The sequence below is a fragment of the Zootermopsis nevadensis genome, unplaced genomic scaffold (assembly GCF_977971745.1).
Source record: "Zootermopsis nevadensis isolate Lab colony 2312 unplaced genomic scaffold, Znev_1.0 Znev_ptg000031l, whole genome shotgun sequence".
Taxonomy (NCBI): Eukaryota; Metazoa; Arthropoda; class Insecta; order Blattodea; family Termopsidae; genus Zootermopsis; species Zootermopsis nevadensis.
In genome coordinates this window covers 6,694,404-6,715,120 of record NW_028259163.1, presented here as the reverse complement: position 1 = coordinate 6,715,120, position 20,717 = coordinate 6,694,404, and the positions used below count along the sequence as shown (strand labels likewise).

The 20,717-nt window shown below is 37.8% G+C and overlaps 3 protein-coding genes across 7 annotated transcripts; 2 read left to right on the top strand and 1 right to left on the bottom strand.

The window, feature by feature from the left end:
* The first annotated feature begins 269 nt into the window (after positions 1–269).
* On the top strand, positions 270–7,806 carry LOC147872044 (nuclear RNA export factor 1-like). 3 transcript variants are annotated; one of them, XM_087359271.1, is made up of 3 exons: positions 270–1,250; positions 1,541–3,155; positions 6,103–7,806. In XM_087359271.1, the coding sequence occupies exons 2-3, from the start codon at positions 2,816–2,818 to the stop codon at positions 7,686–7,688; spliced, it is 1,926 nt and encodes a 641-aa protein (XP_087215397.1). In that variant the 5' UTR covers positions 270–1,250; positions 1,541–2,815; the 3' UTR covers positions 7,689–7,806. The 3 variants fall into 3 exon arrangements, with proteins under 3 accessions (XP_087215397.1, XP_087215396.1, XP_087215395.1); XM_087359270.1 differs by having other exon boundaries at positions 270–3,155; XM_087359269.1 differs by lacking the exons at positions 270–1,250; positions 1,541–3,155 and adding an exon at positions 5,010–5,625.
* LOC147872042 (uncharacterized) lies at positions 5,634–20,599 on the bottom strand. 3 transcript variants are annotated; one of them, XM_087359293.1, is made up of 2 exons: positions 20,151–20,599; positions 5,634–12,228 (listed from the first exon to the last, which is right to left on the bottom strand). In XM_087359293.1, the coding sequence occupies exons 1-2, from the start codon at positions 20,326–20,328 to the stop codon at positions 12,194–12,196; spliced, it is 213 nt and encodes a 70-aa protein (XP_087215419.1). In that variant the 5' UTR covers positions 20,329–20,599; the 3' UTR covers positions 5,634–12,193. The 3 variants fall into 3 exon arrangements, with proteins under 3 accessions (XP_087215419.1, XP_087215418.1, XP_087215417.1); XM_087359292.1 differs by lacking the exon at positions 20,151–20,599 and adding an exon at positions 13,717–14,477; XM_087359291.1 differs by lacking the exon at positions 5,634–12,228 and adding an exon at positions 15,006–19,004 and having other exon boundaries at positions 20,151–20,463.
* Positions 14,688–17,177, top strand: LOC147872043 (nuclear RNA export factor 1-like). The gene is made up of 2 exons (XM_087359273.1): positions 14,688–14,997; positions 15,475–17,177. The coding sequence occupies exons 1-2, from the start codon at positions 14,688–14,690 to the stop codon at positions 17,058–17,060; spliced, it is 1,896 nt and encodes a 631-aa protein (XP_087215399.1). The 3' UTR covers positions 17,061–17,177.
* Positions 20,600–20,717: the final 118 nt, after the last annotated feature.

The following is a 20,717-nucleotide window of genomic DNA, read 5'->3' as shown; positions in this document are numbered from 1 at the left end:
ACCAAGCAATAGCATTGCGCAACAATGAAGAAACGATTGTAAGAAGCTGATTGTTGCGCAATCTGCGTAGATGCGACCTTGAGGCGGAAAGAAAGAATTTGCCGCCAGTCTGCGCCACTGTCTTCATGACACGATTTTGTTTACAGCTGTGTGAAGATTTTCTAGTTTGTCGTGTAGTGTCATCATAATAAGCTCGTTATTTGTGGTTAAGAACGGAAATATTTACAATACGAAATTGCTATCGTGTTTTGGTGATTTAAAACGAGTGCAGCACCTAAAAACAAACAAAAAAATTTCTCAAACTCTGGAACAAAACATGGAGTTCCCCAAGGGTCAATTTTTGGGCCCTTGCTTTTTATAATATACATAAATGACCTTCCTCCAACAATAAAAACAATAAATACTTTAACAGAACCCATAATATTTGCTGATGACACAAGTGTCATAATTTCTAATAAAAATTTTGATGATTTCTGTTCAACATCAAACATAGTTCTGTCTCATATGAGTAAATGGTTTACTGCTAACAAGCTGGCCCCAAATCTAGATAAAACGAATATAATAAAATTTATAACAAATAACTCACCACAATATGATTCAAGTATTGGCTATAATGGGAAGTATATACAAGAGTCAATAAATAGAAAATTCTTGGGTTTGAAAATTGATAATCACCTAAATTGGACAAATCATATTGATAAACTGATACCTAAGTTAAGTGGCGCATGTTACGCAGTTAGATCTCTGTTGCATGTGAGAAACACTGACACACTCAGATCAGAATATTTTGCCTATTTTCACTCGTTAATGAAGTATGGAATAATTTTTGGGGGAAATTCATCAAACATCAAAAAGATATTCACTTTACAAAAGAAAATTATTAGATTATTGGCTGGTGTAAGACCTAGAAATTCATGCAGGAGTCTATTTAAGAGATTAGAAATCTTAGCTCTACCTTGTGAATACATATTCTCATTAATGAACTTTATTGTAAATAACCAAGAACTCTTTCAAACTAATTCTCCTGTACACAGTGTCAACACAAGGAATAAAAATCAGCTTCATAGACCAATTGCCAACCTCTCGTGCTTTCAGAAGAGTGCGTATTATGCAGGGATCAAAATTTTCAACAGTCTACCATCAAATCTCACAAGTCTTGTAAACAAAAAGGCACAATTTAATCTAGCATTAAAAAAATTACTTAATTACACACTCCTTTTACTCTGTCGATGAATTTCTAATGTTTACAAGTAAGTCATAATTTATCTATTGTATATAATGGGTGGGTTTATTTGTAACTTATCTCTACTTCATGTGAACACTTTGTTTTTATTTTTGTGACATTTATATAATAGTGTGACTTGTACTTGTATAACATGTATTGTATTATTATGACTTATTCTACATCCTATTGTCATCTGACTAACTTATGGATCCATGGAATGTAATAAAGATGTATGTATGTACATCATTATTGAGGTGACTATGTTTTTATTGTCTTTCCGATATCCCTGTTGGTTCCTATTTTACGAACTCTCAGAATGTCAGTCAAGAATATGGGTCGCTACGAATCGTGTTTACGTAAATGCAGACTGCATGGAATTCACCATGTCTTAATTTGTGGTGCAGAAGATCCCAGGTTCTTCCAGTGTGCAATATGATAAAATAATATGAAACGTTTTATTAATAAATGTTATTTCTGCTAGTGGACATTAAGTCACAGATTAAAAAAGGAAATAGCACAGGTCATTCTTCAACAACGGCACAGTGAAGACAGGCAGAGTTATTTTGCAGTGCCTTGGACATTGGAATTTTGTTACATTGGTATCTACATCTTGTGGTCAGAGAGAGATCAAGGTGAGTTTGAATTTAGTTGCATTATTTTTGTGTTTATTTTCTGATATGCTTATATTGAGGTGACGGATATTGCTATATGTAGGCCTACTCAAAGTCGTTTTTCGTGTTTGAAATTAACAGCAGACGCATGTGCCTAGAATCCTCTCTCCTTGTGTATATTCTGTGTTCCATCTCGAGATGTCAAATGGAGCAACATATTACACACACTTAAAAATGAGAATATAAGAATTGTAGGAATAATTTAGATGTGAAACGACACTAGAGGGTTATAAAACAATTACTTCTACAAGGATCAGTTTTTGAGAAAATTATGAATAACATATTGCTGGTTGTGTTAATATTTCTAGGTTATAATTAATTTTAAAAAGTATGAAGTTGAGGCATGCCTAGGTTTTTTTAAACCATTAAAGGGAAGGCAGATTTATCCCTGATACTTAAATCGGCACATAAAAGTTATGATGGCTCAGTGAATGGTGTTGCTTCCACCTCACAATATCTCAAAGAATGTGCCAACACCACAGTTAATAATGTAGATGTAACTAAGCCATGGTTTTGTTTGATGTGTAAACAGGCCAGGTTAGTTAGGGAATAGGAGGAAACCATTTTGGGTATGTGGAGGGAGTTGGCTTTGGCATATGATCAGATTGCTAGTTTGAAAGTTGATAATAGCTCTACTATTAAATATAACTATTTGTCCACTCTTTGGGCTAAAGTTAAGGCTAAATCACAGCACAGAAACAAAAGTCTTTTCTCCAGTTCAGTGTTAAGACTTTTCCGTGAAACTGAGCAACAAATTTGAGGCTTTGACTGTGTTGGAACCTTCAGGTGTTGCTTAGTTAAAGAAAAAAGTTGCAAAACCAATTGTTAAGAATAAAACATGTAAGAAGGTCCTGCTTTTAGGCAGTAGTCATGGTAGGGGACCTGTGAATGTCTTCACTTGGTCCTAGGGGATGAATATATGGTTACAAATATATTCAAACCCAATGCTACACTTCGCAATGTTGTTGGGCAACTAGAAACACTAAGAAAAGATTTCACTAAGGATGATAATGTAATTATAGTGGGAGGACCGGGAAATAGCCTTGACAGCGACCTAAATTACAAGATTGAAAATGATATGGACAGCATTGCCAGAAACAGCTTACATACTAATGCGGACAGATCACACATTGGATTAATTGATGTGTCATCTGTGAATAGGTATGACCACACCAGACATGGATTTCACCTGAATTCAAGGGGTAAGGAGAAGCTTGTGCAAATCATTGCCAATGAGATTAGGAGCAAACCAAATACTGGTAAGATTCCTGTAATAACTGGTGTAAGACCTAAGCCTTTTTTAGGTTAAGGCCCAAATGTATCACGAAATTCCTGAAAGATATCTAAGTCGCTGTAGATAAGCCAGTCCTAAATTTAGATCACAATCAAAATAAAAATTTCCTGGTATATCATCAGAACATTAGAGGACTTTCCCCCAAAACTGAAGAATTGATAATTTCTCTTAAAAATGCCCAGTTACCACATATTCTTTGTCTAATTGAACATCATTTGAAAGCACCAGATATCTTGCAGGTAAGACAATTACACACTAGTGAGTAGTTTTTGCATGAATAATTTAGCTAGAAGAGGAGTGAGTATATTTGTTAAAAATAATCTAAAATTTAGCCAGATAGAGCTAGTGCAATTTTGCAAGGAGCAGGACATTGAATGCTGTGCTGTACAATTTGATACAAAATTTTCTAAATTATGTGTTTTAGCAATATACAGAGCACCAACAGGTGACTTTGAAACATTTATTAACAAGTTAAACAGCATTATGGACTACCTCTACAAACCAAAAACGGAATTTGTCATCTGTGGGGATATAAATATTGACTATCTCTCTGGAAGATGCCGTAAGCAATGTCTAAATTCTCTTTTAGCAACCTTTAATCTTACACCTACAGTTAGCTTTCCCACAAGAATTCAAAATTGCTCCATCTCTGCCATTGATAATATTTTTGTAGATAGTTACAGGTTAGAACACATTTCCATTAAACCGGTAATAAATGGGCTATCTGATCATGATGCTCAGCTATTAGTTATAAAAAATATAAACTTATTTCTAACTTTCGCAATGATAAGAAGGTAACTAGAGTGATAAATGAAGTCACTTTAACTGAATTTATACAACATCTCAGTAGTGAATATTGGGAATTATTACTCAGTGGTGGTGATATGGACTCGAAGTTCAATTCTTTTCTAAACATCTTTTTAAGCATATTTGAAAAACGTTTTCCTACTAAGACAGAGAAAAAATTGTCTGAAACCAATGTATGGTTAACTAAACGCATCAAAACATCACGCAAATATAAGCATGCTCTTTACCTTAGTAGCAGGTCCAGTAATAACCCACTATTGAAGCAACACTATAGAATGGATGGATGCATTATGGTTCAACGTAACAATTCCATACGGAGGCAAATACAGCAAAGACTACATCCTGAATACATTAATGGCCAAGATTGCACCAACAGTATTCATTCCATTAAGTTACAAAGTTCGAGGAACAGATTCTTCATTTTTTGTTGACGATTTCAAAGTTGCAGAAACGTTGGCCAGTTTTAACACGAAAATTACAACTATGACTGGATATATGCTGTTGGTATTAGTGAGGCCTGGATTACCATATGTGGTGATTGATTCTACTGCAAACGACAAAATAAAGACATTGGTGGCTAAGCGTTACGATGTTAACCTAAAAGCCCTAGACCTGACGCACTTCCACACAGATCCAGATCTAATTGACAATTACACTTTACCATTGTTCATACCCGCAGTGATGTTGGTAGTACTGGATATCATTGTGGATTGTGTTCATGACCTGGCAGCACTTTATTTGTCAGACAACAAACTGCACTCGCTTCATGACCTCAGTGTTCTTTTTATCAAATTACCTAACCTCAAAGTCCTTCACATTGGAAGAAACAGGATACAGGATTTGCAACAACTGGACTGTTTAGAGAGCCTGCCCCTAGAAGACCTAATGCTGAATGGAAATCCTCTCCGAGACAAATATCAAGACCACAACGCATATATACGTGACGTGAAGAAGAGGTTTCCAAAACTGTTGAAGCTTGACGGAGTTGAACTGTCACCACCGATCAAGCCTGATGTTAGTGAACCCCTACAGATGCCAACGATTAATGAGAACTACTCATGTCCAAATTCTTTCTTTCCGCCTCAAGGTCGCATCTACGCAGATTGCGCAACAGTCAGTTTCTTACAATGGTTTCTTCATTGTTGCGCAATGCTATTGTTTCGTGATTGTTGTTTATCGTATAAAGAAACAGTCTGATTGCGTGTGTTGGAGGATCTGGTGTTTGACAGTGACGCTCCTAAAATATTTTCTGCATTTTGAAGAAATAAAGTTTGAAAACTTTATTATTATAATACAGAACTGCAATAACCTTAAAAGAATGTGGAATTCGAAACGACCAGCACGATCGGTACGAACATCCGTTTCTACACAAGATTTGCCTGTGAATCTTAAGGTCATGCGAAGAGGACGTTTTAATTCAGAGCGTAACCACAATGAAAGGCATACAAATTCAGTTTTGAAAGTGGCTACCTGTTCCATTATCTGTCAAGACTATGTTGAGATGAGCACACCAGAAAGTGAAAAACGTTCTCGACGATTCAACCCATATGTTTGGAGATGCTGTAATCAGACAGCAAGTTCCGGTTACAGAGGAAGCAGAATTGGAAGGATGATTTCTGGTTACAGAGGTACATCATAACAGAATATAATTTATTTACATTTCATAGATCCTTCATAGGTCTGGGCCAAGGATGTAGAAAATGTCATAGCACAAACAGAATACTTGTTTCTAATACAAATATAAATTACATAGTTATGACAGTAATTTGGAGTCAATTACAACATTACCATCAAAATAATTACACTAGAAATTTATTTTGTCAAAATTTAATGTGAGTTTATTGTTGCATTCCACTTATTCAACCTAGCAAAGACATAATTCCTGCAGAATTTAGAAACAGTCAATTTCTTTATGTGAAACAATAATATTAGTATCATCTGAGAAAAGTATGGGTTTAGAGTGAGGGTTATGGTTAGTGGTAAATCATTGATATGTACGGGGAAAAGCAGAGGACTAAGTATATTGTACCCTGAGGAGCTCCATGCTTTATAATCCCCCAATATGAATAGCTGTTATTACTAATACTTCAATCTACTCTTTTCAGATAATACACCATCACAGGTCAGACAAAAAAGACGTCTGGAAATGGATGCATTATGGTTCAACATAACAATTCCATATGGAGGCAAATACAGCAAGGACTACATAGTGAATACATTAATGGCCGAGATTGCACCAACAGTATTCATCCCACTCAGTTACAAAGTTCGAGGAAGAGATTCTTCATTTTTTGTTGACAATTTCAAAGTTGCAGAAAAGTTGGCCAGTGTTAACAAGAAAATCACAACTATGACTGGATATATACTGTTGGTATTAGTGAGGCCTGGATTACCATATGTGGTGATTGATTCTACTGCAAAGGACAAAATAAGGACAGTGGTGGCTAAGCGTTACGATGTTAACCTAAAAGCCCTAGATCTGACGCACTTCCACACAGATCCAGATCTAATTGACAATTACGCTTTACCATTGTTCATACCCGCAGTGATGTTGGTAGTACTGGATATCATTGTGGAGTGTGTTCATGACCTGGAAGCACTTTATTTGTCAGACAACAAACTGCACTCGCTTCATGACCTCAGTGTTCTTTCTATCAAATTACCTAAGCTCAAAGTCCTTCGCATTGGAAGAAACAGGATACAGGATTTGCAACAACTGGACTGTTTAGAGAGCCTGCCCCTAGAAGACCTAATGCTGAATGGAAATCCTCTCCGAGACAAATATCAAGACCACAACGCATATATACGTGACGTGAAGAAGAGGTTTCCAAAACTGTTGAAGCTTGACGGAGTTGAACTGTCACCACCGATCAAGCCTGATGTTAGTGAACCCCTACAGATGCCAACAATTAATGAGAACTACTCGTGTCCAGAAGAAGGCAGAAGCTTCGTCCATCAGTTCCTGGCAGCGTACTACCAACTTTATGATAATAATAACAGGGAACAACTGGCCCGTGCTTATCTTGACAATTCCATGTTGTCACTGACATCAACTTATGTGCAGGATCAGAGTTCTGAAAACACTTCTGAGTTTGTAAATCATGTCACAGAGAGCCTGAATTTTCTTAGTGTGAAAGATGACAGTAGAGGACAGAAGTCATCGTATCATGGGAAAAGGGATATTATCGCCTGTCTTTCCAAGCTGCCAAAGACGCAGCATGTTCCAAATTCATTTGTCACGAACCTCAAAGTTTTCACACCACAGGTGATTCTGATGTCACTGACTGGCTTATTTTGGGAACTAGGACCCACAGGAAAACAACTTCTTAGGTCATTCAGCAGGGACCTGGTCATTGTGCCTCATGGCCAAGGTCACTGCATAATGAACGAGGAGCTCTCTGTGACATGCGCGACGGACAACCAAACTGAGGTGGGACTGAGAACTTCAGGGCCAGCTGAAATATTACCGTCAACCACACGGGTTACAGTTCCAGCATCTCGTCAGGTTGAACTTATAGATGATGGAATGAAGCAGCGGATGGTAGATGGTCTTGCTGCTCAGACTGGAATGAATATGCAGTGGACACGAAAGTGTCTTCATGAAGGCAACTGGGATATTCAGCAAACGATATATATGTTAATTGTAATAAGTAAGCAAGGGACAATACCAGCAGAAGCTTTTGTTAAGTGAATCTTTCATCAGAAAATTATTTGTTAACTTATGAAAGGGCATTTTTCAGCCTCCTGTATGTCTCAATATACATGTGAAAAATTGTGAATTGATACATTAAATGTTATGGTTTTCCTTATTCTTATTTGTGTCATTATTGAATAAACTAATGTTACCCTATGAACCACCACCCTACAAAGGAGCAGGGACTGGTGCGTCATGTGGCACTGTCCTCACTGAGGAGATTAGTTATCCTGCCTACGTGCAACCCCCATTTTTCTGTTACTAACTTTGGGAACTTCCACTTTTTGGCATCTGCGATGTTGGTAACTATACCACTAGGGTCAGTATGGTGAAACCTAAAGTTGTCGGGCTAATTCTCAAGGGTTTTAAGAGACTTTTAGACATGTAAATGAACTTTCATCTGAGGCTGAAAACAAAGAAGAAGGAATTGGGCAGGTTTGTGATATAAGCCTGTGGACAGTAAATTTTAAATATGAAGATTTCTGTCTTCAGTGTTGTTGCGCTGTGTAGCCTGGTAGAAGTTTACTGACATTTCAGAGGTCCATGCTGCCTCCATCATCGCCCTGATAGTGGAGGCAGCAAGGACCTCTGAAACTGGATAAGTGAGCTGATTTCCTACCTCCCATGTGTATTTTCAAGCTACTACATATATAAGCCAGACACAATTTAACATTCCGTAGGCAGGCTCATGTTGCCTTACAAAAGCACTTTTACACATTAAATGGGGTTTTAAATTTGTAAACATGAATAAATGCTTGAACTTGAAAACTTTCAATTAAACTTCACAGAACATGTCACATGTAGTTTTAAGAGTTGCATCCTGTTGTGTGTTGAACTTTGGGTTGATGGTCCATCTACGGAAAGATTTGTGATTATAATTTTAATGTTTCTTAAGAATCCACTGCATGTTTTGTCCTTAATTGGCCATCTTCAGATGGTTCTCTTTAAATGTTCAAAACAACCAGATAATGAATGCTACGTTGCATACAAAATACAAATTAGTATCCTAGCCCTGAAAAGTCCCATTTTTAAGGCATGAAATCTGTAAAAGGATACCCAGAATCCCCGAGGTTCAACACAGACAGTCATCTCATCTCAGTACAGACGCAATCAGATTCTCAACTCACTACTGGAGAATGTTGAAGGCCAAGCAAAGTACGTTCATCACCTCCAATCTGCTGTGGGACTTGGTCACATGTCCTAGAATAGCCATTAGTATTAATCCACATTTTCTTCAAATGAGGCGACATGCTGGTCTCTTTGCTCAACAGGCATGTGGCATAAATAAACATAATTAATGGGAGATACAGACAAGCTATATATTGACAAATATTAGCGGAACTTACGGCAGCTGTATGCTTTCGAGCACTAGATTTTTGTTGCACAGTGTGTGCAAATACTATATACATCAGTGACTGTTCCATAATTTCCAGTAATAATGCCAGCCTCCAATTAACAAATTGTGGAGTATATGCATACATGAAACTAGCAGCTATATAGATGCAGAATACTTTTCTGTTTCATCACTTACACACAGGAGTGACGAAAAATGTACTACAATGAAAAGCACGCTTGAAGTAACTTTTAAACTGAAATTTCAAACAGACCAGTCATTCTGCTATGTATTATGAATAAGAATAACCTGCGGTTATTTTTCCCTGGGTCGTAACAAGCTGCTGGTAAGAAATCCTTTGAAAATGTGGCAAAGTTCAAACTTAAAAAATGACAATATTAAATCAGAACTGTATTCAGGACAAAATTACAGCTTCCTTGCTACCATGCAGCTGAAAGTTTTTTGTCTTTCCATTTGCTATCTAATAATGTGAAGATTACGTATACAAAATTACAATTTTACTGGTTGTCATGTATGGACGTGAAAGTTGTCTCTCAAACTACTGGGAGAACGCAGATTGAGGATGATCGGAAACCCGGCGATTAAGCGAATATCTGGACCTACAAGGAACGAAGCAGGAAGATCTACAAAACTGCACCAAATAATATTTGGAGAGTGTGAATTAGTTTCATCTGCCCTAGAATACAGACTGTTGATATGCTCTTGCAAACACGGTAACAAATTTTTTGGATTCCACAAAGGCCAGGGAACATCCTGACTAATTCAGTAAACTACCAACTTCTCCAGAAGGACTCTGTTCCATGGAGTTAGTTACTTGTTTCATAACCATGCTTTCAAGTAACTGCAAGTCCTCCTTCCTACATTAGCAATAATAATTTTGAGCAGAGTTTCCTTATTCTGATAGAAAAAAGTGCACAGTGAACCTAAGAAAAATGAAATAAGAATGGAGTACAGATAATTACATAACAAGGAGTTTCATAATTCACTTAATATTGTAACCATAATTAAATTAAGATAGATGAGGTGGGAGGGACATACATTATGGCCAAATAGGAGAAGTGCATACAGAGTTTGTGTCAGAATAGAAAGTAAAGAGACTTTTTGACCAACTAATAACTGTATCAAGGAAGACCATTCACCACAGAAAACCCATTTCTACATACCACAGAATATTACATGTTTGATAATACGCGTATTACCTACATCAATGGTTGGACGTACGTGTGATGGTGGCAACAGCAGTATGAACAAGTAATCAAAACAATATATGAAAAAATGGTACTGTTTCATGAGCCAAGACAGCTCAGTCAGTATAGTGACTGGGCTGCAGGCTGGGCTAGGAAGGAATTTTTCCCTTCTTTGCAATGTCCAGACTGGATGTCGGGCCCACCCAACCTCCGATCCAATCCACTGAATACCGGGGTTCTTTTCTCAGGCTTAAGGCAGCTGTGGCATGAAGTTGACTCCTCGCCCCCTTCTACTGCCAAGGTTAAGAATCAATGGAACTTTACCGGTAACCCCCTCCAGGAACACCTATGCTTTCATCATTTATTTCCTATGGAAATTACAGCCAATGCAGTGACTTTGTAAGTGCAGCGCCTAGCTATTTTCGTGAATAGCAAAATTCATTCCATCTTCACATCTATCTGCAATCACTCCAACCATCTGTACTCAAGAACAGCTAAACAGGCACAGAAGAGGAAATCATTTGAATTAGTTAGTAGTAAAGTTAGTAAAATGGAGATTTAAATGCTCAAGCTCCTTGCGACTTGAGAAGATTAGAATTCTTCTTTCATTAAACTGTTTTGGAGGAAAGCATTTAATTTCATGAGGGACATCACAAATTTGGAAACTTTAAATTGGATAGCATAGCAAGGAGTATAGTATATAGGAGTACAGACATTTTGTTTATACTGCAAACTTCTTCAGTGAGAAGTAGATGTCATTATCATCAGCATGTGTCCACAAGTCCTCTGGCAAGTTCCTCTTCTGTTAATTAATTTGTAACTTTCGCAACACTAGATTTTAGTAATTTCCAAGATCTTTGAGTCGTGTAGTTGCAAAGTGGATTAATGATTTTTGTGTTCTCATTGTTTCAAACCAAAAGATTCTGTCAAATTGATACTGGAGGACATTCCAAATTCATTATTTACATCTCTAAATAAAATGATGTTATTGCTGGAGTAAATTTAACTGTTAAGAAAGGTTAATACAATGAATCTATTAAAACATCTTTTCTTGTCCCCCCCCCCCCCCCAAAGTTTTCAGCACTTTCTCATATTCTGTCTATTTTAAAAGGGTGAAGGACCCCGTTCATGTTCACCACAATACGGATTTTCTTTTAAAGTGATGCTTCTTGAGTGATGTTTATTATGCCAAACGTGAACTTTGTAATCATCTTATGTACGTGTTCTTTTGTAATAAATCACATGATCTTGAGTGTCAGCTGCAGTTTCTTTTCAGTTGTTCAACCCATCCTGCCTCTGCCTCTCTGCATCATCTCTTTGCTACTTATGATTGGCGTGACTCTTGCCACTTTTAACCTTCCTCAATACCAAGAAATATATCTATTTCTTTTGAAGAATGATTCCCTTAACATTTTAGTTTTGTTTCCAGGATTTCCACCCTTTCTCGTTCTATTCCTGAGAAGGCCAAAACATGGTGCCATGGAAAACAAAGAATGTTACCTCAACGACTTAGGTGGATGGTAAATTAAGTTTGAGTGTTTTGTGTCTTAATCTGAAGGACACAGACTGTGGAGAATAGAGTTCTAACTGCATTAGTTTTCTTACACTTATTCAGTAATGTCACAGAATTGTCTTTATTGCTACATACCACCGCGACAGTCAAGTGATGACACACCCGCAGATATAAAAATATATTCCATAAGAATATATTTTGGCAGAACCTAAAAACGACCAAATATGTAATCATTTATCTAATAATTAGTTTATATTCTCGTGTTTGTGTCAATGCTGAATAATAAAATGTCATTTAATGTGTGAGATGAAAATAAACTGTTAATTTTGTATGTTTCAATACATACATATTTAAGATACACAACTTCAGATAAATTAATGGAGCTGAAATGTTGGTTATCTCTTGCTGAACTTCAACACCGCTTAGAGGTTCTCTTCTATATGATGCATTAGGTATCATGGCTGGAGCTATATATGAACATGCCTGCAATACCAATTACAAAAGTCACAAATTAGCAAGCAAATTCAGATGTACTGGACCGTATTTAATATGCTGCTTGTAAGATAAATTATGTTTTATTAAGACAAGGTGATAAAAATGTATTTTTGTTTTAAAAGTTAGACTAGGACCATAAAATGTAAATATCTGCCTTTGTAATAACACTGCAGCAGTGCTGTCTCATTCAAAAATCAGGGTCTGGAATAAGGCATGGGATGAAGGAAACAAGAATTAAAAGAATAAATTAAGAAAGAGCACATGCATCTTGCAACGGCAGCATCAACGCAAGATTCTTTATGCAAAGGAGTCCAGTTGTGATTGGATAAGGTCTCATATAACATAAAGTAGTCGCCAACAGAGTATCTTCTAAAAGGGATATTAATGGAATGTTTGGAACTACGAGAAAGCACTACACAAAGAATAATTAAGGGAGGACGGTAGTGATCCGGCTGAACAATGCCATATGCAGCAGGATTAACGGTAATATCTGCGAAATTTGAAAAATCAGGGTCAAGTAAGTTGATGCCATCCTCAGAGTAATTGTATTGACTTAAGCCAAGGAAACAAGCAGAAGATTACATCATCCCTCCTTTCAACTTAGAATAATAATGACAATTTGCGGATAACAAACAGCAATTCCAATCGAATCTAGGGACATTAAAGTCTCCAAGCAACAAACTGCGAAAGTTAAAAGTATCAAAGGATTTTTCTAAGAAACTAAAATGATTATGTATATCAACTTTTGTGTCGGATGAGAAGTAGTGATTTCCGATAAGTAAATTATACCCATCACACATTGCGATCTCAATCCATACACTTTCTTCACAGAATTCAAGATTGACACAACATTTTACTCCCATAACAGTCGGAGATAGCGATTAATGCACCACCATGTAAGATGGAGCCATAAACTCTGTCCGCATGATGAACTACGTAAGTTTCAGGGAAACAATTCTGAATCATTTAACCAGGTTTCAGTTAAGCAAATAATTTTAAATCCAGAAGAGCACACATTATCATAAATTTCATATGATTTAGTCCTGAGGCCACGCATGTTTTGATAAAAACAATATCAAGGTCATCACAAGGCATGGCTCTACTGATACCCCTATGAGAGATGGTCGACTAAACAGGGACCCTTCAGAAGTATCAGAGGGCACTGCATCCATAGGCAAAGCTCGTAAACTGGCTACAGAAAGAACGGGGTCATCTGGGGAATAAATTTGGTTTGAGTTGAGCCTTCCAAAAAATTAAGCACTTAAGCAGCCGTTGGGCAACACACCGGTGTTATTAATTAAAGGAAAGTCTTTCTCATTTACTTAAACACAAAAGGAGGCATAAGACTTAAACTTAGTACAAACCAGTGAAGTTAAATTAAGTTGTTCCCGAACAGATTTTGGAAAACTGAGAAACAAAAAGTGATTTAGTTCGGGGTCTTTTGGCAATGATGGGGAGGGTGGAGACGCTTCTCACCCCAATCAAAGGGATCCTATTTCTATGTGGTGGCTGCGCAACGCTGGTGGGGGCTTCTTTCCCAGACAATGCCTTCTTCTTTTTGCCAACAACTGCCACAAATCCATCGTCGGAAGCAGCCGGGACAGCAACATCAGCATTCTTCCCAGTCGCAGACTTCAGTGGAAAGGTGCTGATATCAGAAACACTAGTAGACACAAAATGCTGACCATGCGAACAGGCGGCAGCCACTTCGCTGTAGGACTTCGCTGCTGGGGGCAGTGACCCATCAGATAAAGAGGATCCAGAAGGTCTATCTGATAGCTTCTTTAGGTCCCTAATCTGCCTTTTCACAGTCCTTACAAATTCCTTAATACTACTGTACATAACTATTCATTATTACTACCATGCCTTCTATCCCAGTGATAGTTCTAAATTCCTAATTTTGCACCTTATTTTTACAGGAAATTCCCTACATTCCTGACCTCCGTGTCATTCGTTGTGCTTAAAATTTTCTTGAAGGCCAACTCTTCACAAACGGTAAACCACTTATTCCTCAGAAGCCGTTCCTTCCACCTCCCCGTTTCCGTACACTTTAATAATATGTGAATCTCGTTCTCCTCTTCCCCGCATAACGGTCATATTCTATCATCCATGCCCCACATTCACCCCTCACAGCACGCGCCGAACAGCTGTAAACAAAATCATATGATGAAGACAGTGGCGCAGACTGGCGGCAAATACTTTCTTTCCGCCTCAAGGTCGCATCTACGCAGATTGCGCAACAATCAGTTACTTACAATCGTTTCTTCACTGTTGCGCAATGCTATTGTTTGGTGATTGGTGTTTATCGTATAAAGAAACAGTCTGATTGCGTGTGTTGGAGGATCTGGTGTTTGACAGTGCCGCTCCTAAAATAATTTCTGCATTTTGAAGAAATAAAGTTTGAAAACTTTATTATTATAATACAGACCTGCAATAACCTTAAAAGAATGTGGAATTCGAAACGACCAGCACGATCGGTACGAACATCCGATTCTACACAAGATTTGCCTGTGAATCTTAAGGTCATTCGAAGAGGACGTTTTAATTCAGAGCGTAACCACAATGAAAGGCATACAAATTCAGTTTTGAAAGTGGCTACCTGTTCCATTATCTGTCAAGACTATGTTGAGATGAGCACACCAGAAAGTGAAAAACGTTCTCGACGATTCAACCCATATGTTTGGAGATGCCGTAATCAGACAGCAAGTTCCGGTTACAGAGGAAGCAGAATTGGAAGGATGATTTCTGGTTACAGAGGTACATCATAACAGAATATAATTTATTTACATTTCATAGATCCTTCATAGGTCTGGGCCAAGGATGTAGAAAATGTCATAGCACAAACAGAATACTTGTTTCTAATACAAATATAAATTACATAGTTATGACAGTAATTTGGAGTCAATTACAACATTACCATCAAAATAATTACACTAGAAATTTATTTTGTCAAAATTTAATGTGAGTTTATTGTTGCATTCCACTTATTCAACCTAGCAAAGACATAATTCCTGCAGAATTTAGAAACAGTCAATTTCTTTATGTGAAACAATAATATTAGTATCATCTGAGAAAAGTATGGGTTTAGAGTGAGGGTTATGGTTAGTGGTAAATCATTGATATGTACGGGGAAAAGCAGAGGACTAAGTATATTGTACCCTGAGGAGCTCCATGCTTTATAATCCCCCAATATGAATAGCTGTTATTACTAATACTTCAATCTACTCTTTTCAGGTAATACACCATCACAGGTCAGACAAAAAAGATGTCTGGAAATGGATGCATTATGGTTCAACATAACAATTCCATATGGAGGCAAATACAGCAAGGACTACATAGTGAATACATTAATGGCCGAGATTGCACCAACAGTATTCATCCCACTCAGTTACAAAGTTCGAGGAAGAGATTCTTCATTTTTTGTTGACAATTTCAAAGTTGCAGAAAAGTTGGCCAGTGTTAACAAGAAAATCACAACTATGACTGGATATATACTGTTGGTATTAGTGAGGCCTGGATTACCATATGTGGTGATTGATTCTACTGCAAAGGACAAAATAAGGACAGTGGTGGCTAAGCGTTACGATGTTAACCTAAAAGCCCTAGATCTGACGCACTTCCACACAGATCCAGATCTAATTGACAATTACGCTTTACCATTGTTCATACCCGCAGTGATGTTGGTAGTACTGGATATCATTGTGGAGTGTGTTCATGACCTGGAAGCACTTTATTTGTCAGACAACAAACTGCACTCGCTTCATGACCTCAGTGTTCTTTCTATCAAATTACCTAAGCTCAAAGTCCTTCGCATTGGAAGAAACAGGATACAGGATTTGCAACAACTGGACTGTTTAGAGAGCCTGCCCCTAGAAGACCTAATGCTGAATGGAAATCCTCTCCGAGACAAATATCAAGACCACAACGCATATATACGTGACGTGAAGAAGAGGTTTCCAAAGCTGTTGAAGCTTGACGGAGTTGAACTGTCACCACCGATCAAGCCTGATGTTAGTGAACCCCTACAGATGCCAACAATTAATGAGAACTACTCGTGTCCAGAAGAAGGCAGAAGCTTCGTCCATCAGTTCCTGGCAGCGTACTACCAACTTTATGATAATAATAACAGGGAACAACTGGCCCGTGCTTATCTTGACAATTCCATGTTGTCACTGACATCAACTTATGTGCAGGATCAGAGTTCTGAAAACACTTCTGAGTTTGTAAATCATGTCACAGAGAGCCTGAATTTTCTTAGTGTGAAAGATGACAGTAGAGGACAGAAGTCATCGTATCATGGGAAAAGGGATATTATCGCCTGTCTTTCCAAGCTGCCAAAGACGCAGCATGTTCCAAATTCATTTGTCACGAACCTCAAAGTTTTCACACCACAGGTGATTCTGATGTCACTGACTGGCTTATTTTGGGAACTAGGACCCACAGGAAAACAACTTCTTAGGTCATTCAGCAGGGACCTGGTCATTGTGCCTCATGGCCAAGGTCACTGCATAATGAACGAGGAGCTCTCTGTGACATGCGCGACTGACAACCAAACTGAGGTGGGACTGAGAACTTCAGGGCCAGCTGAAATGTTACTGTCAACCACACGGGTTACAGTTCCAGCATCTCGTCAGGTTGAACTTATAGATGATGGAATGAAGCAGCGGATGGTAGATGGTCTTGCTGCTCAGACTGGAATGAATATGCAGTGGGCACGAAAGTGTCTTCATGAAGGCAACTGGGATATTCAGCAAACGATATATATGTTAATTGTAATAAGTAAGCAAGGGACAATACCAGCAGAAGCTTTTGTTAAGTGAATCTTTCATCAGTAAATTATTTGTTAATTATTAAAGGGCATTTTTCAGTCTATTGTATGTCTCAATATACATGTGAAAAATTGTGAATTGATACATTAAATGTTATGGTTTTCCTTATTCTTATTTGTGTCATTATTGAATAAACTAATGTTACCCTATGAACCACCACCCTACAAAGGAGCAGGGACTGGTGCGTCATGTGGCACTGTCCTCACTGAGGAGATCAGTTATCCTGCCTACGTGCAACCCCCATTTTTCTGTTACTAACTTTGGGAACTTCCACTTTTTGGCATCTGCGATGTTGGTAACTATACCACTAGGGTCAGTATGGTGAAACCTAAAGTTGTCGGGCTAATTCTCAAGGGTTTTAAGAGACTTTTAGACATGTAAATGAACTTTCATCTGAGGCTGAAAACAAAGAAGAAGGAATTGGGCAGGTTTGTGATATAAGCCTGTGGACAGTAAATTTTAAATATGAAGATTTCTGTCTTCAGTGTTGTTGCGCTGTGTAGCCTGGTAGAAGTTTACTGACATTTCAGAGGTCCATGCTGCCTCCATCATCGCCCTGATAGTGGAGGCAGCAAGGACCTCTGAAACTGGATAAGTGAGCTGATTTCCTACCTCCCATGTGTACTTTCAAGCTACTACATATATATAAGTAGAGCCAGGATAACTCAAGTCAGTTCAGTGACTACTTACGGGCTGGACGACTGGGGTTCAATCCGCAATGGGGGCAGAGGATTTTTCCTCTAGCCTCTGCGTCCAGACCGGCTCTGGGGTCCACCCAGGCACGAAGATAAATTTTTGAAGTGTTTTCGAATGAGTTTGACAACATTCAATGAATTATTGTCCTTGTTACAAGATCGTTTAAAACGCCAAGATACCAGCATGAGAGAAAGCATACCTCCTGCAGAAAGACTTGCTATTACATTGAGGTAAGTAAAGTTTTATAACTTACTACGCTGATGTGGAGTTCGTAACATAATTTTTCAGTATTTGTTTAATTTTAGTAGCGTGAGTATGATAATACATACTTGAGTTCTGGTTTTATGCTAGCCTGTATTTGTTTGAAGTTATAATTTGATTAACGGAACTGTTGCGAAGTTACATTTTCAGTAGTACATGGGAGACAGGTTTGGCGGTATGTACATATGCATGGATATTGGAAAGAAACGAAAATATTTGAAAAAAAAAAATATTCTGATGGAACAATATCGTCATTGAACATTTCCTCAAGTGTAGAAGTATCTGTCGTGGAAAGAACTGAAGATGAAGCAGGTGATGTGGTTGGTACTAATGTAGTAGTGGGTGGTTGACTTGATTCCAGTGTAGTAAGTGTATTTCGCTGACTCGTAGAACCTTGAATAGACACATTTCTTAGTCTATAGTCCCGCGAAGGACCCGGAGTAGGACCCCACTCGTCGTAGTCACGGTCGTGTGCTTGGGTTGAACATCCATAATAAGCTGGTTGAGGTGGATAACTTTGTATTGGTCTGTAGGTCTTGTATCTTCTAAAAAGTTGGATAATGTCTGCCTTTATGTCTAATTTTAAGTCATCGTGAATGCTTTTTAAATCAGGCACGAGAGATACCAAAAAGTTCCGATCTGGATCATCATTATCATCATAATGACGTTTCTTCTTTGTTAAATTGTCCGAGATTCTTTTTAGCAATTCATTTTCGGCCTTTTCGGTGTTCGAGACATTTTTTTTCTGTTTCTTAGGGGGGATTATTTCTTCTGCCGCATCTCCTTCTCGACCAATATCTGGTTGTCGATCAGAAACTGGTCTTATATCTTGTAGTACGGCTAAAAAACAAAGTTGATCAAAGAAGACATATTGTTTCCTGCCTGATGCTGCAGATCCACTCTTAACATTCATTTGCTTCGCACGTTCTCTGTTGTAACAGTCACGCAGACTCTTCCATTTTCGTTGCAATTTAGCAGCTGAAACAAAACAATATTTTTATTTAAATAAAGAACTTTTGTCATCCTACCTGGCCTATGAAATGTAGAAGTGCGATGTTTTGTGTGTCATCGTAGTTGTACGTATATTTCTTTTCTTACATGTTTAAACATAAGGAATACTTTATTGATTGGATCTACATCTGTGGTTTATATTTTTAATATCTTCTCTTTTTTCCAGGTATCTAAGCATAGGATGTTCATTTGGTGATTTTGAATTTGTTTACAGCAAAAATGATTGTGAGAGAAACATGTCAACTTATTTGGCATCACTTGAAAGCTGTCTGCATTCCTGAACCAAAGGAAGATTCGTGGAGAAATATAGCCAGCGACTTCCAACAATACTGTAATTTTCCTAATTGTTTGGGCACTATAGATGGGAAACACATTAGGATAATTAAGCCATTAGACAGTGGATCCCTGTATTATAATTATAAATCTTATTTTTCCATGGTACTTTTATAGCTGTTTGTGACTCAAATTATTTGTTTACATTTGTGGATGTCGGATCCTACGGTAAAGCATCGGACTCAACTATTTATAAAGAAAGTGAACTATTTACGAAAATAGAAAGAAAATCACTAAACATCCCTCCGCCACAGGAAATTACCGTTATGGGTACCTCTCGACCGGTAAACTATTCGTTTGTTGGCGATGAAGCATTTGGTGGTCTCTCAGAACACATGTTAAGGCCCTATTCTGGGAAGCATTTAGATGTTGCGAAAAAAATATTTAGCTATAGACGTTGCATTGAGTGTGCATTTGGCATACTCTCCAGTAAGTGGAGGATATTGCACCGTCCTTTAAATACATCAGTACATTTCGCTGAAGACATAGTAAAAGCATGTTGTGTGTTACATAATTTTGTTCGTCAACGAGATGGCTACAATTTCCAAGATACTTTACACGTACGTGGTTTCGAAGACATTGCAAACACAGACATGCCCAACTTACGATCAATCACTATTCGGGGCATATTGAAAGATTACTTCATAAACGAGGGAGCTGTACAGTGGCAATAAAACAGAATGCAATATTGAAAATAGGTACTTACGCGTATGTACGTATACAATGTATTTATAATAAATATGTGTATCAATATACAAAAATCAACAAATATTAACTCACCCGCAATATTTTTTTCTTTTATACTCTTCTCCTTGAAGTTGGCATCAAACAGTTGGCAGAGTTCTTCCCAGGATTTTGTTTTCTCTGTCCTGTTGCTGTATAATTCAGACCGCATATCCCAGATAGCTGGGCGGGCCTCAATTTCATGGATGAATAATTCAGTGTCGAATATCTCCATTGCGTACTTACACACTCCTGCAACGCACAGAACAGCAACTGACTTGAATGGCTGCGTTTGCGCGATTCGCCCCACTTCCGCTACTCCGTTTAAAATGTTCACTACATTGTTCCAAATTTTGAGGGTTTGATATGTGCGTATACGTTTGAATTAATTTTCGACATTGGTACATACATTTAATACTTTAAAGGAAATTTTATTTTATAATATTATATCGTTCTTTGTTGCCAGTTCTTACGTGTACTTTGAGTAGTGTTATAACCATTAAGCGGAAACCAATGCCACATCTTGCACCACTGTATTCTGTTTCCTCACCTCCCTCGTTAACTTCCTGCCAAGGAAGAATACTTGTGATTGGTGAACGCTCCAGCCGCCAATTCGGCCGAAAA

Coding starts and splice junctions, on each gene's coding strand:
- LOC147872042 (XM_087359291.1), bottom strand. CDS start 20,328: ATGGAGATATTCGACACTGAATTATTCATCCATGAAATTGAGGCCCGC. Junction 19,005..20,150: donor AAAAGAAAAAAATATTGCGG/GTGAGTTAATAT, acceptor GTTTTGTTTCAG/CTGCTAAATTGCAACGAAAA.
- LOC147872043 (XM_087359273.1), top strand. CDS start 14,688: ATGTGGAATTCGAAACGACCAGCACGATCGGTACGAACATCCGATTCT. Junction 14,998..15,474: donor GATGATTTCTGGTTACAGAG/GTACATCATAAC, acceptor TACTCTTTTCAG/GTAATACACCATCACAGGTC.
- LOC147872044 (XM_087359269.1), top strand. CDS start 5,010: ATGTTAGTGAACCCCTACAGATGCCAACGATTAATGAGAACTACTCAT. Junction 5,626..6,102: donor GATGATTTCTGGTTACAGAG/GTACATCATAAC, acceptor TACTCTTTTCAG/ATAATACACCATCACAGGTC.